At 43.7% G+C, this 15175-nt stretch overlaps 1 protein-coding gene across 1 annotated transcript; it reads right to left on the reverse strand.

Moving 5' to 3' along the window:
- Positions 1–4677: 4677 nt before the first annotated feature.
- On the reverse strand, positions 4678–13166 carry CCNB1 (cyclin B1). Its single transcript, XM_047796757.1, is given in 10 exon segments — positions 4678–4905; positions 5347–5457; positions 6076–6204; positions 6501–6737; positions 6929–7087; positions 9842–10024; positions 11948–11976; positions 11979–12123; positions 12217–12387; positions 12986–13166. Coding segments are annotated over 10 exon segments (1293 nt in total). The 5' UTR covers positions 13007–13166; the 3' UTR covers positions 4678–4797.
- Positions 13167–15175: the final 2009 nt, after the last annotated feature.

The following is a 15175-nucleotide window of genomic DNA, read 5'->3' on the forward strand; positions in this document are numbered from 1 at the left end:
AACATAAGTGCTCTTGCAACCTTGGCTCTGAGATAGCCAATTGGTTGTTCTTGTTTTTGTCTTTTTAGGGCCGTAGTTTCCAGGCTACGGGTTGAATTGGAGCTGAAGCTGCCAGCCTACACCACAGTCATGCCAGACCGCAGAGACATATCTTCAATCTACTCCACAGCTTGCAGGAACACCGGATCCTGAGCCAGACCAGGGATGGAACCCGCGTCCTCATGGATACTAGTCGAGTTGTTAACCCGCTGAGCCACAACAGGAACTCTGGGATAGCCGTTTTTGACCCCTCTTAGTACTCTCCTTCCATCCCCAGCCTTGGATGATGGGTGTGTGGGCCAGACTAGGAGAGAGAAGCATCCGGGTAGAGACTTGTTTGTCCAGGCCCCTCATTTGGCAGAGAAACGAGTGGCCCAAGATCAAAGATACCCACTACCCTCTAGGAGTCAATGCAGACTTCCAATCTGAAATTCAGCTGTCAGTAAGATTTGAACTCGGTTACAGAGTTGGGTACCCCCAAGGGTCAATTCGGTGATGCGGCAGATTTCAGTTGCCCTTTCCTAGCTGAGCAGTGACTGGGTAATGGAGAAAATGCAGAACGTATAAATGCCTGATTGGTTTGTAGTTTTTCAATGTGGTCAGTCATGTAAGGGACAGGGTTCTTGAGCACAGGCACAATAGCTCAGACCTCTTTGAATGAGAGCACGGAGCATTCCTTTCTATAACTAGTTTCTCTTGAGTTATTCATAGAACACTCCCCTTTCTTCCTCTCTATTATCAAAATACAGGTCCTGATAAAAGATTCAAAAGGCACAGGAGGATGTAAAATGTGGCCACTACTCCCAAAACTCATGGAGGAGCATTTTGCTTCGTTTTTTCTTTTACACAAAAATGATCCTCTTCTTTCATCTAACTGCTTTATCCAGGATGTCCTCCAAATTTTCACATCAGTCCCACCCTTTTGGGCAACTGCTTATCAGTAACCAAATTTGGAGCAAGGGTATGCAGTGGTTCTCCAATCAGAATCATGGGAAGAACTAGTTAATACAGATTGCTATGTCCCTCTCCAAGCTACTGATTCTGATTTGCTTTTCTAACAAATTCCCAAGTGATGTTGCTGTTGCTGTTGGGGGATGACATTTTGAGAAACAATGTAACTGAAGGTTATAAAAATGAATTAAAAATACCAGATGGAGGGGTTCCCGTCGTGGCTCAGTGGTTAATGAATCCAACTAGGAACCATACATGAGGTTGCGGTTCGATCCCTGGACTCGCTCAATGGGTTAAGGATCCGTCATTGCAGTGCGCTGTGGTGTAGGTTACAGACGTGGCTCGGAGCCTGCGTTGCTGTGGGTGTGGTGTAGGGCAGCAGCTACAGCTCCGATTCAATCCCTAGCATGGGAACCTTCATATGCCCCAGGAAAGGCCCTAGAAAAGGCAAAAAGACAAAAGAAAAAAAAAAGAAAAAAAGTCGTAGCATTCAGACAATGAGACACCAACATCAAATGTTTTCACTGATGTGTGGAATCTGAAAAAGGGACAGACTGAACTTTTTTGCAGAACAGATATTGACTTTGAAAAGCTTATGGTCTCCAAAGGAGACAGTTTGGGGGGTGGAGGGATATGCTTGGGTTGTGGGATGGAAATCATATAAAATTGGATTGTGATGATCATTGTACAACTACAAATGTAATAAGTTCATTGAATAATTAAAAAAAGATGTCTGACAAAAAAAGAAACTTTCTTAGAAAATAAGCAGTAAAATAAACTCCAGATAAAAAGGACTATAAGGAGTTCCTGTTGTGATGCAAAGGAAATGAATCTGATTAGTATCCATGAGGATGCAGGTTCAACCCCTGGCATCACTTAGTGGGTTAAGGATCTGGAGTTGTGGTGAGCTGTGGTATAGGTTGCAGACGTGGCTTGAATCCTGCATTGCTGTGGCTGTGTTGTAGGTAGGCAGCTACAGCTCCAATTTGACCCCTAGCCTGGGAACTTTCATATGCCACAGGTACAGCCCTAAAACACAAAACAAAACACTACAAAAAAATTCCAGGAGTTCCCGTCGTGGCGCAGTGGTTAATGAATCTGACTAGGAACCATGAGGTTGGGGGTTCGGTCCCTGCCCTTGGTCAGTGGGTTAACTATCTGGCGTTGCCGTGAGCTGTGGTGTAGGTTGCAGACGCGGCTCGGATCCTGCGTTGCTGTGGCTCTGGCGTAGGCCGGTGGCTGCAGCTCCGATTCGACCCCTAGCCTGGGAACCTCCATATGCCGCGGGAGCGGCCCAAGAAATAGCAACAACAACAATAACGACAACAAAAGACAAAAAAAAAAACAAAAAACAAACAAACAAAAAAACCTACCAAATAAAATAGAAATGATAATACAAAAAAATATATTTATTTATTTAATTATTGTCTTTTCCAGGGCCACTCCCACAGCATATGGAGATTCCCAGGCTGGGGATCTAATTGGAGCTGTAGCTGCCGGCCTACCCCAGAGCCACAGCAACATAGGATCCGAGCAGCGTCTTCGACCTACACCACAACTCACAGCAACGCTGGATCCTTAACCCACGGAGCAAGGCCAGGTATCGAACCCACAACCTCATGGTTCCTAGTCGGATTCGTTAACCACTGAGCTGTGATGGGAACTCCTACATGTTGTTAAATGGACCAAAATTTATTCAACTAGTGGGCTCAAGTGTAAATCAAAACCGTACACAAGAGGATTTTTTTTTTTTCCTTTTTAGGGCTGCACCTGCAACATATGATTGTTCCCAGGCTAGGGGTTCAAATGGAGCTGCAGCTACCACCAGCCTGCACCACAACTCTGAGCCTCATCTTCCACCAACACTACAACCCACGGTAACACTGGATCCTTAATACACTGAGGCCAGGGACTGAACTGCATCTTCATGAAATACTAGTTGGGTTCGTAACCTGCTGAGCCACAACAGGAACTCCAAAACCAGCACTTTTGTATATTTGTGTGTGTGTGTGTTTTGTCTTTTTAGGGCTGCACCCACAGTACATGGAGGTTCCCAGGCTAGGGGTCTAATTGGAGCTGTTGCTGCCAGCCAGCAGAGCCACAGCAACTTGGAATCTGAGCCACATCTTCAATCTACACCACAGCTCATGGCAATGTGGGATCCTTAACCCACTGAGGGCCAGGGATCGAACCTGCAACCTCATGGTTCCTAGTTGGATTCATTTCCTCTGTGCCACTATGGGAACTCCTTTTTGTACGTTTATTGCAGTGACATTGAAATAATCAACTAGCGGTACCTGCCAAAACACAGACTCTCTGGAGAAACCAGTTGTACATAAAAAAAAAAAAAAAAAAAAAAAGCATGGGTATTCCCGTTGTGGCCTGGCATGTAACAAACCTTACTAGTATCCATGATATGTGGGTTCAATCACTGGCCCTGCTAGGGATCTGGCGTTGCTTTGAGCTGTGGTATAGGTTGGAGACTCAGTTTGGATCTGGCGTGGCTGTGGCTGTGGCTCAGATTTGAATCCTAGCATGGGAATTTCCATATGCTGCAGGTCAGGCCCTAAAATGCAACAACGAAAGAGCATGGGGTGTGACATTTAAACAGTATTGTCCATAGGAGCAATGAAAAAACAATCTAAACATAAACAGGGGAATGGTTAAATACATTATAACATATTCATACTATGGACTATAATGCGCAAATACAGGTAATGCCTGTCCATGTTGAAAGGAATTGCTAACTATATAGAATGATCCCACTTTTTCTTTCTTTTTTTTTTTGCTTTTTAGGGCTGCACCCATGGCATACAGATGTTCCCAGGCTAGGGGTCTAATCAGAGTTACAGCTGCCAGCCTACACCACAGCCACAGCAATGCAGGATCTAAGCTTTGTCTGCGACCTATACCACAACTCACGTCAACACCAGGACCTTAACCCACTGAGTGAGGTCAAGGATCGAACCTGCAACCTCATGGTTCCTAGTTGGATTCCCTTCGGATGCGCCATGACAGTAACTCCAGAATGATCCCATTTTTTAAACACCCCCTCCATAACAATTTATATGCACATCTACATTTAGAAGAGATATGGACAGATACATCCCAAACTCTTACATATTTTTCAGTTGAATAGGATTGAGATGTAGGAAAGTTGGCGGGGGGGGGGCAGTAAATAAACTTTTTAAGATACTTTCATATTTGTTCTAAGGATTGTTTTATTTTTCTTAACCAATAAACAAAAAGTAAATTAGGTTTTGAATATAAATTAAAATTCTCATTTTTCCAAGTGAAAAAGTTGATACTAAAGTTGATAATTTAAGAAAGTGGTACAAGTAGATTATTTAGGATTATGACTGAAGCCACCAGAGGAAATATAAAACAAGGGGACTAGGATTGAGACGGTAGACTTTTCCTTGTGTAGAACTAGGTAGCAGATTCTCTCAAGATGACTGAGCTTACATACAGTGTAACATATAAAGATATTAAATGGCTTCAAGAGTATATGAACTCATATTAATTAAGTTATGCCAAGTACATAAAACAAGAAGAGCCAATTGTATATATTAGTTGGGTTCCCAGGTAACTGAAAACAGTTTTCATTTTTTAAAAAACATTCTCCACTGTACCTTTAAGACAACTTTTAAGTTATCCTCAAGTGGGAAATAGCCACATTCAAATGAGTTAAGAAGTAAAAGGACTACAAACTTTATTAAAAGTAAATAAGTGTAACATATAATATGTACAGATGGCACATGGTGCCAATTTTATTTGTAGATATTATAGTATTCCGAAGTTCACAAGTTACACCTTTGCCACAGCCTTGGCTAAATCTTGAACTAGTGCTGAATTCAGCTGGGCTAGAGTGCTGATCTTAGCATGCTTAGATGTGGCATACTTGTTCTTGATAGTCTGGAATGGAAAAACACAGTAATTAATGAAGGAAAAGAGGAAAACCTTGTAAGAATCCATGGTACAAATAGTCACTTAAAACCATCAACTCCTTAAAAATCAGCTAATGAATTGTCGGGCCATCAAGTCTTTTTTTTTTTTTTTTTTTTACAGCTGCACTTGCAGCATACAGAAGTTTCCAGGCTAGGGGCTAAATTGGAGCTGCAGCCACTGGCCTATACCACAGCCACAACAACGTGGGATCCGAGCCACATCTGCAACCTACACCACAGCTCATGGCAATGCGGGATCCTTAACCTGCTGAGCGAGGCCAGGGATCGAACCTGCGTCCTCATGGATGCTAGTCAGATTCGTTTCCACTGAGCCACAGCGGGAACTCCAGGCATCAAGTCTTAATGATTTTCACTTTTCCTCCAACACTGTACAGTGCCACTGACTTACCATGTGCTTTGTAAGCCCTCGATTCACCACGACGATATTCTTAGCCAAGTGTTGCATAACCACAAGAAGGGATTCTTCAGTGTATGACAGGTAATGCTGTAGAGTTGGTGTCTAAGACAACAAAAGTTAATGTTGAAAATGCTCATCAATGATGGTTTTCATAAAACCTCTAGATGTTACTCAAAAATAGGAGAGGAAGATACTGTGTGACTGATTATAATTGAAATTTAAGACAAGCTTAAAACCCCTTCTTCCCCAGGTACTCTCCTTTCATGCTTTCCCTGGGATCCTGTGCTCAAACCTACTTACATTTTTTTAAATTGCTGACTTGTCCACCCCAAAGCTAAACCCCAAGTTCCTCAGAGCTGACTTTCTCATTGATAATTCTACTGCTAGGGTCTAGTGTATCACATGGCACACAGGAGAAATGCTTGTTAAATCAATGAATATGAATAAACTTCTGCTATGTCACTTCACCTGCTTGAGTTTCTCCATCTGTAAGGAGTAGCAACTGCTCTGCTTTTCCCAGAGGGGTATAGAAAGATGAGATTAGGTAATGAAATGGAAGCAAGCTATGAAGATATCACAAACTTGATTTTAAAACCTTCCCTCAGTAGATGCCATATTTAGGAACCAAGTGAATTGTCCTTTAATAGAAACAGGTCTGTATTCAGTAAATACTACAATTTAAAAGCTTGGAGTGACCTTGGTTTGTGGGACAGAGCTTACCCATTCACCATTATCAAGAATCTTCAGGGCTAGGCAAAAAGCTCCTGCTGCGATCTGAGAAGGAGGAAAGTGCACCATATCGTAGTCCAACATAGTTAGCTCCATCAGATATTTGGCCAAAGTATGTAACTAACATCACCTGGAACAAAACCCACGGGGTCACTGAGCTCGTCTGAGAATTTTGTATTGGCAGTAACCATGGAGTCTGCCCATAACTTTTAACTATAAATGTTTGTCTCTCAACTCAAAAGCAATTGCCTATGAAAAACTTTAATATTACCACAACAGCCTGATTGGAAATAAAGACCATCTTTAACCCTTCCCCACGTAGTTAGATACATAGTACAAGGCAGTTGAGTTAGATCTCATTGGTCAGCAATATTCCCCGATGTACCATACTAAAATTTTCAATTTTTACTCTGTACCTCTCCAATCTTGGATGCTCTCCGAAGAAAATGCAGGGGTAGAGGGCGACCCAGACAAAAATTTAATGCTCTTAGAATCTTCATTTCCATCTGCCTGATTTGGTACTTAGTGTAAGTATTGTCAGTCACAAAGGCAAAGTCACCAATTTCTGGAGGGTACATTTCTTCATATTTGCTGGCAATAAACATGGCAGTGACACCAACCAGTTGGAGCATCTTCTTGGGCACGCAATTATCCTGCAATGGGAACCTCAATTGGATGAATAAGTAATATGCATTTGAAAAGGAGGCATAGCGCAATGGAGAAAGACACTCCCACACTAAAATTTCAACTGCCAAGACAGATTTTAGCTGAAAAAGTTTGTTTCTTACGACTTATAGCTTAGACCCTCGAAGAGAGATCTCTCAGTTGCTGAATTTATGCTCACCTGCATGAACCGATCAATAATGGAAACTGTCATGTACATGGTCTCCTGTAGTAACCTGAATTTCATCTGAACCTGCACTAGCCAGTCAATTAGGATGGCTCTCATGTTTCCAGTGACTTCACGACCCAGTAGGTATTTTGGTCTAACTGCTTGTTCTTCCTGCAAAAGAAGTGCGGATTATCCTTAGAAGCAAGACTCCACCTGACATTTCTGACCAGAAATGTCCCCTCAGAGTAGCTCTAAAACATTTAGGATCGCTAATAGTTCTTTTTTATTATTTTGTTTTGTTTTTGTCTTTTTTAGGCTTGCACCCACAGCATGTGGAAGTTGCTAGGCTAGGGGTTGAATCGGAGCTGCAACCACCAGCCTACGCCACAGCCACAGCCACGAGGGATCCAAGCGGTCTCTGTGACCTACACTGCGGCTCACCGCAATGCTGGATCCTTTAACCCACAGAGCAAAGCCAGGGATCAAAACCGTGTCCTCAGGGATACTAGTCAGGTTCATTACTGCTGAGCCACAACAGGAAATCCCTCTAGTGATTGGATTATTCATACAGTCATTGCAAACAGCTCTATTGCTGAGGAAGAAATAAAGCAAACATTCAACAGGACAATGTGACAGGTTTTCACATTGGCAGATCTTACTATGTCCATTTCACCACTACTGGCCCATACCTTGTCCCCACTTCTTCCCTAATAAAGATACCATAGTATCACCTCATATCTTTTCACTTAGGACTCTAAATCCAGAACCTGAAGTAGAAGAAAATAGCAACAGCTCCCAGATCAGCTGGAACCAACATGCTACCACTCTGGCTCCAGGGTTTAAACCCCCAAAAACCCATAAATAAGAGTGAACCATCAAAACTCAGCTTGTGCATCTGCTGAACCCACTCCTCTGAAGTTAGAACATTAAACTTTAAAAACAAGGGAGGGAGTTCCCATTGTGGTTCAGCAGTAATGAATCCAACTAGTATCCATGAGGATGTGGGTTCAATCCTTGGGCTCACTCAGCGGGTTAAGGTTTTGGCACTGCCATAAGCTGTTGGATAGGTCACAGACACGGCTCAGATCTGGGATTGCTGTGGGCTGTGGTGTAGGCCAGCAGCTGCAGCTCCAATTTGACCCCTAGCCTGGCAATATCCATATGCAGCATGTGTGGCCCGAAAAAGCAAAAATAAGGGAGAAGAGGAAGTTCCCCACCTGGCTCAGCAGTAACAAACCCAACTAGTGTCCATGAAGATGCAGGTTCAATCCCTGGCCTTGCTCACTGGGTTAAGGATCTGGCATTGCCATGAGCTATGGTATAGGTAGCAGACACAACTCAAATCCCATGTTGCTGTGGCTGTGGTATAAGGCTGGCAGCTACAGCTCCAACTGGACCCCTAGCCTAGGAACTTCCATATACCATGGGTGCGGCCCTAAAAAGACCAAAAAAGGAAAAAAAGTGGAGGGGAGAAGAAAAAATCCAGAGCAGAAGTCTTCTTGCAGGACAATCCTATAGAAAAATGGAGACGCCCAAAAGAATCAGGCCAGGAGTTCCCATCGTGGCTCAGTGGTTAACGAATCCGACTAGGAACCATGAAGTTGCGGGTTCAATCCCTGACCTTGCTAAGTGGGTTAAGGATCCGGAGTTGCCATGAACTGTGGTGTAGGTTGCAGTCATGGCTCGGATCCCTTGTTGGGCTGGCTCTGGCGTAGGCCGGTGGCTACAGCTCTGATTTGACCCCTAGCCTGGGAAAAAAACAAAAACGAACCAGGCCAAAGCCCAAAGACATTAACGATGCCACTAGAATAAAATGCATTATAAACAAGCAGTTTGGATGCATCTGGTAACTGTATAACTTATGTTGTTAACATACAGAATGCCTCCTTTTTTTGGAGAGGAAAGGGCAAAGGACACTAATAGAAAGTTTGAGAAATGGGTTGAAATGGCAAAAAGTCCAAAAATTTAGTTTTTGAGTATATTCTTCTTAGATGCAAAGAACAACTTCCATGATGGCACATGCTCATAAGCCACACTGATCCAAGATGCCTTTTGGCTATAGTTTTTCAGCATCTCCATTACCATGTACCTCCAGCCTGTTAGCCTCCTTAAACCCAAATTTGGGACTCACCCACCCCAAACTGTGATGGATATTATCATTCAATCTGACTTTCTTTACAAAAGCCATGGTACTCAGCAGAAATGAATCTGATTAGTATCCATGAGGACGCAGGTTCAATCCCTGGCCTTGCTCAGTGGGTTAAGAATCCAGTGTTGTCATGAGCTGTGGTGTAGGTCGCAGACACAGCTGGGACCTGGTGTTGCTGTGACTGTGGCATAGGCCAGCGGCTATAGCTCCTATTCAACCCTTAGCCTGGGAACCTCCGTATGTTGGGGGTGCAGCCCAAAAATCAAAAAAAAAGAAAGAAAGAAAGAGACAAAAAATTAAAGCATGGTATTACCCACTCACTTGAACTTTCCCTGTTCAAAATAGCAAATAAAGACTTCACCAGCTTGTTTATTTTTGGTATTTCATGAAGAATTTAAAAGTGGAAACTACTTTTAAGAAATGATAAAACTTTTTTTTTTGTCTTTTGTCTTTTTAGGGCTGTACCTGTGGCATATGGAGGTTCCCAGGCTAGGGGTCGAATTGGAGCTGTAGCTGCCGGCCTACGCCACAGCCACAGCAGCGGGATCTGAGCCGAATCTTTGACCTACACCATAGCTCACGGCAATGCCGGATTCCCAACCCACTGGGCAAGGCCAGGGATGGAACCCGCAACCTCATGGTTCCCAGTCAGATTCGTTAACCACTGAGCCACAATGGGAACGCCTAGAAATGATTAAACTGTTAATGGAATATCTCTTTGATAAAGCTAGATGCAGCTTAGAAAAAAAACAAAGATTCTGTACTACTATACTGACCTCAAGTTGTCTCAGATAATCATAGATATCTTTCACATATTCACTACAAAGGTTTGGATCCCCTCCATCTTCTGCATCCACATCATTCACTGCAAGAATTACATCAGAGAAAGCCTGACACAAATATTCTTCTGCGGGGGCACAGCCAGATGTTTCCATGGGGCTTGGAGAGGGAGTATCAACCTGAAACAGATTTTGAAACAACAGTAAAGAGGAGCACACGGTCTGCGAATAAAGGTCAGATAAGTGGTACCAACTCAACAGACTACCTGCTGAATAGATATACAATTCATTTAGCTTTTCAAATTTATTCAGTGTATCTTCAGGAAATAATAGGAAAAGTAAAATGCCAACTTAGGCTGAGCCAATTTAGAGGCAGCAGCTAAACAGTTACAACAGAGAGGAAGCAAATTCATATTCAAGACTTTCCTCCAAATAAAACTGGTAAGTAATGGATCTGTTTAGTGATGTCATGTGAAGTTAATCCAAGTGAATATGTTAATCCTTAGTCTTTATTTCAAATTATGGACTGTTTCCCACTGCCCAAAAGAACACAAGTTCTGTTCTGACTACTAAGGATTAACTGACTTGTTATCACAAACCATTTTCCTCAAGCTCCAGTTACCCCGTGGTCCAAACATTGACTGAGCACTTTCTTCAAATCAAGCCCTGTGCTAGACACTGGCTTTATGATGTCCTCAAGAAGCTTTGAATTTAGAAAAAGTAAATGGGAGTTCCCGTCTCGGCTCAGTAGTTAACGAATCCCACTAGGAACCATGAGGTTTCGGGTTCGGTCCCTGCCCTTGCTCAGTGGGTTAACGATCCGGCGTTGCCGTGAGCTGTGGTGTAGGTTGCAGACGCGGCTCGGATCCTGCGTTGCTGTGGCTCTGGCGTAGGCCGGTGGCTACAGCTCCGATTCGACCCCTAGCCTGGGAACCTCCATATGCCGCGGGAGCGGCCCAAGAAATGGCAAAAAGACAAAAAACAAAACACAAAACAAAACAAAGAAGTAAATGAAGTAAAGAGACTGATTCTGGGAACAAGAGTAGGGGTGGGGGAAGTTAAGATGGGAATGCGGGAAGTTAAAGAAAGCTTTGGGTGTTGATGCTTGAGCTGTTTTGAAGGATGAAAAGGTTATCAGTTACATGAAAGAGGGTGGGAAAAGCATTCTTGTAAGTGGGGAAGCAAAGGTTAGAATCACTATGGACTTTTAAATGAAAGCTCAGGTCATGAGGTATGGTCAATTAAAGAGTGGGGGGGGGAAAAAAGGAACAAATGAAAACCACAAAAAATCCCATAAAACAAAGACTGTGCATGCTACAGTTTTCTGTGCTGTGTCCAGAAGGTCAATATTAAATCCACAGCCTCAGTCACATCCCCTTCCCTTAGACATACAATGAGGCTGAATGACTTTAACAGACCATTTCCCAACCAGCTTTAAGGAGGTATTAAAAATTAGTACTTAAGAATGCAATTCATTGCAATTTCAGCCAAGCAGCCTCTTCTAGATGAAATATTTTTCCTTCACAGAAGAAGATACATTTAATATCTGATATTTAATAAAAAGTTCTTGGTGTAGAGGCCAAGTGTTAGGCCATCTTCTTACCCTACTCTCTGAAGAGCTACATTTTCTGCTTTACACATTTATATATTTCGGTGTTGGCTTATTATTATTTGGTGGCCACATTAGGGAGTAAACAAAAAGGACTTAAAAAGAACAATCTGTGCTTCAGTCAACATATTCTGGTCAGAGATGACTGGTACCTTAAAGACAGCAAAATCTTTGGTCCCTGCAGCTACCACTCAATACCGTAAACAAAGGAGGGGTAGTAAAACAAAGCAATTAAAAGCACAGTTTCTGAAGCCAGATAGGCTGGGTTTGAACCCAATTCTCTGTCATTGACTAGATGTGACTAGAAGAATAACAGTGCTGAGTATACTATTAACGTGAGCTAATGCATGTACAGTGCTTAGCAGAACCTACTTCCTGTTAAGTACTGTATAAATGTTACTATTACTACTATTTGTTCAAATGCTATTCCATACTTGAATAAAATGAAAGGAAACAAACAATCAACAGACTCTAAAATGGTCCAGAAAGTTTACCAAAATAGGCTCAGGGGAAAGTTTCTCTCCTTAACAGGCTCAGGTTCTGGTTCAGGCTCCAGTTCAGGCTCGGGCTCCCTCTCTGGCTGGGGCTCTACTACAGGTACAGGAGCCTTTTCCAGAGGTTTCGGTAGTTTTTTAGCAACAACTTTTCCAGCAGCTAAAGTTTTTGCTTCCTGTGGATGAAAAGGAGAGAATGGATTGTTTCTCCACCAAGAGCCACAGCTGGAAGGGAGACACTCACAAAATAGCTGAATCAGCATAGTTACCTTTTTCAGAGGCAGTTTGGCCTGTGGCTGTTCACTGACTTTGTTACCGATGTCTCCAAGAGCAGTTCTTGGCCTCAGTCCGGGCTTAGAGGTTGCAGCAGAGGCCACAGGCACGCGCTTTGCGCCTGCCATACTGATCTTCGCCTTATTTTCAGCATTAATTTTCGTGTTCTGTAAGAACCAAGAGGAGTCTGGGAGTTGGCCCCACCACGTTAAAATAAGTCAAGGGTTAAAGCGGGGCAAAAAAAAAAAAAAGCGGCCCTCAGAAGGAAAGCCGACTGTGAATGGGTTCCCAGGGGAAACCGGGGTTCCAGGGTCTATGCTAAGCTTATGACAAGTCAGTTTTCTCCTGGAACCTCTCCGTTCACCTATTGAGGGATTCCGTGCTCAGTCCCCGCCGGACCTAAAATACTACGGAAATCGAAAAAGCCTTCAATTGCAGGCACCTTCCCTTTCCCTCAGGGAAGAAGATTGCGCAATTGGTGGGAGCCCACTCAGGGGTCCTCCATCACCTTTTACAAAAGGTTTCCGGTCTACCCTCCATCTGCCCCCTCCCCCCAATTAGTCCAAGGCCCATCCGCTTCTCTTTTTCACCTTTCTCTCTCCGTCCGTCTACCCCCCAAACTCTCCCACTATGTTAGGGGCCCACCGACCGCCTTCCTCCTCTCCAAATTCGCTCCCACCGTGGGGGAACTCCAGCAGGGGAAACAGGGAGAGGAGACCCAGGAGTCAGGAGAGCCGCGTTTGTTCACCAACCGCAGCAGCTCACCCTGGTGATCCGGAGCGCCATGGCTTCCTCTGTACCAGGCAGCAGCTCAGAGGGGAGAAGCAGAGCACTGGAGCCCCGACCAGCCGGGGACCTTGAAGCCACCACTAGCTAACAGCCGTTCCTCCGCAGCACGCCGGGAGGAATCCGGCCCCGCCTCGGGTTTAAACCCCGCACCGCTCCCTCCTTATTGGCCTGTTCGTGGCACTCGCTCACTTCCCATTGGCGGCGGCCAGTTCCTCCGAAAATGCGTTTCCAAGGCGATCCCGCGAAGTTCGGGCGGGGGCGGGGCCAGGCCGTCACGTGGTCTGACTCGGCGCCTGCGCCCTGGGGCAGCCGCTGCTGCCACCTGATGAAGGGAGGGTTCCCTTTGCCCCACACCTGGAGCAGTGAACTTGTAAGCGACTAAAGTTAGCTAAGACAAGTCACACCGGCCTTGGGAAAGAAAGAGTGGAGCTGCTTGTTTGACGTGAGGGGCAGTTATGGCTTTAGTCCTACTTGTTAAACACACTTTCCTCTCCTAGAGTGGCTTGTAGCAGGAAATACTTTTATATATACATTCTTTCGTTTGTTCATTCCAACAGCACTCTGGGATAAAAGGAGGCTCCGAGATGCTTTGGGTGACTCCCAGGATCACAAATTACTAACACGGGATTAAACTTCACTTTCTTTGGATCCATGAGGTTTCCGCACACTAATTGTCTCAATTTTGCAAGCCAGGCTGCCTCTTAACCTGCCAGATTACTTCAATCAAGTTGTTTCCCAAAGCCAATCTTTTTCTTTTAGTTTTTTACTTGAAAATAATTTCAAACTTACAAAAGTTTCAGACAAAAATGTAACAAGGAACACACATAGAGCCTTTATCCAGATTCAAATATCCTTAACATTTTTACCCCATTTGTTTTATGGTTTACTTAATCTTATATATATATATCTATGTATAACTGTATATAAATTTTTTTTCTTGGAAATACCTGTTGTGGCTCAGCAGTAACAAACCTGACCGGTATCCATGAGGATTCAGTTTCCATCCCTGACCTTGCTCAGTTGCCCTGAGCTCTGGTGTGGGCTGCAGATGTGACTTTGATTCAACCCCTAGCCTGGGAACTTACAAATGCTGCACGTGCGGCCCTTAAGAAACAAACAAACAAACAAAAAACCACTTAAATATTTGAGGGTAAGTTATATATATCATGGCTCCTTATCTGTTAAATTTTTAGTGTGTATTTCCTAAGGAAAAAAGCATATTCTCTTAATGTAATCACAATAGAATTAGCAACTGTGTAAATTTACTATAACATTTTATTCAACCTAGTTTGTATTCTAATTTTGTCACTTGAGCAGTTTCTAGCACTTTCTTTCCTCCAGTACAAGATCCAGCTAGGGTCAGTGTTGCATGTAGCCTCCTTTAGTCTGGAACAGTTCCCACAGCTTTCCTTTGTCTTTGTTTTTTTTTGTTTTTTGTTTTTTGAACACTGATGGTTTTGAAGAGTACAGTACTCCCTGCCACATTTTAGGAAATAGAACTTTCTTATTTTTGTGTTTGTCTAATGGTTCCTGTGATTTACACCGAGGTTATGCATTTTTGGCTATTATGCCATGGAGGTGACATCATATTCTAAGGGGATCAACTTTGCAAACATGTGGTGTTCACCTGTTCCCCATAAGGCAGATTAATTTTGATCACTTGGCTAAGCTTTTACCTGGTTTCGGCACTGTACACTTAGTTGTTTGCTTTTTTCTTAAAACTAAAGTGTCTGTGGGAAGACACTTTAAAACCATGCTCCTCATCAAGTTCCCCTCGATTTCACCTCCCCTCACAGCAGCACTTGCTTAGGAAATGCTAACATTGTTTTCCCATTGCCATGGGCTCTCTCCAGCTAGCTGAAGCTGAGAAAGCACATACATTTTTTTCTTTTTAGGGCCGCAGTTGTGCCATATGGAAGTTTCCAGGCTAGGGATCAAATCGGAGCTGCAGCTGCCAGCCTATGCCACTGCTACAGCCACAGCAACCTCAGATCCAAACCAAGTCTCCAACCTACACCGCAGCTCATGGCAAGGTTGGATCCTTTAGCCCACTGAGTGGGGCCAGGGATTGAATCTGCATCCTCATGGATACTAGTCAGGTTTGTTTCTGCTGAGCCAAAAACCACGTACTTTGAATGAATGACTCTAGGATACCAGGCCTTTAGC

This window comes from Phacochoerus africanus, chromosome 1, assembly GCF_016906955.1.
Source record: "Phacochoerus africanus isolate WHEZ1 chromosome 1, ROS_Pafr_v1, whole genome shotgun sequence".
In the NCBI taxonomy this organism is placed as follows: Eukaryota; Metazoa; Chordata; class Mammalia; order Artiodactyla; family Suidae; genus Phacochoerus; species Phacochoerus africanus.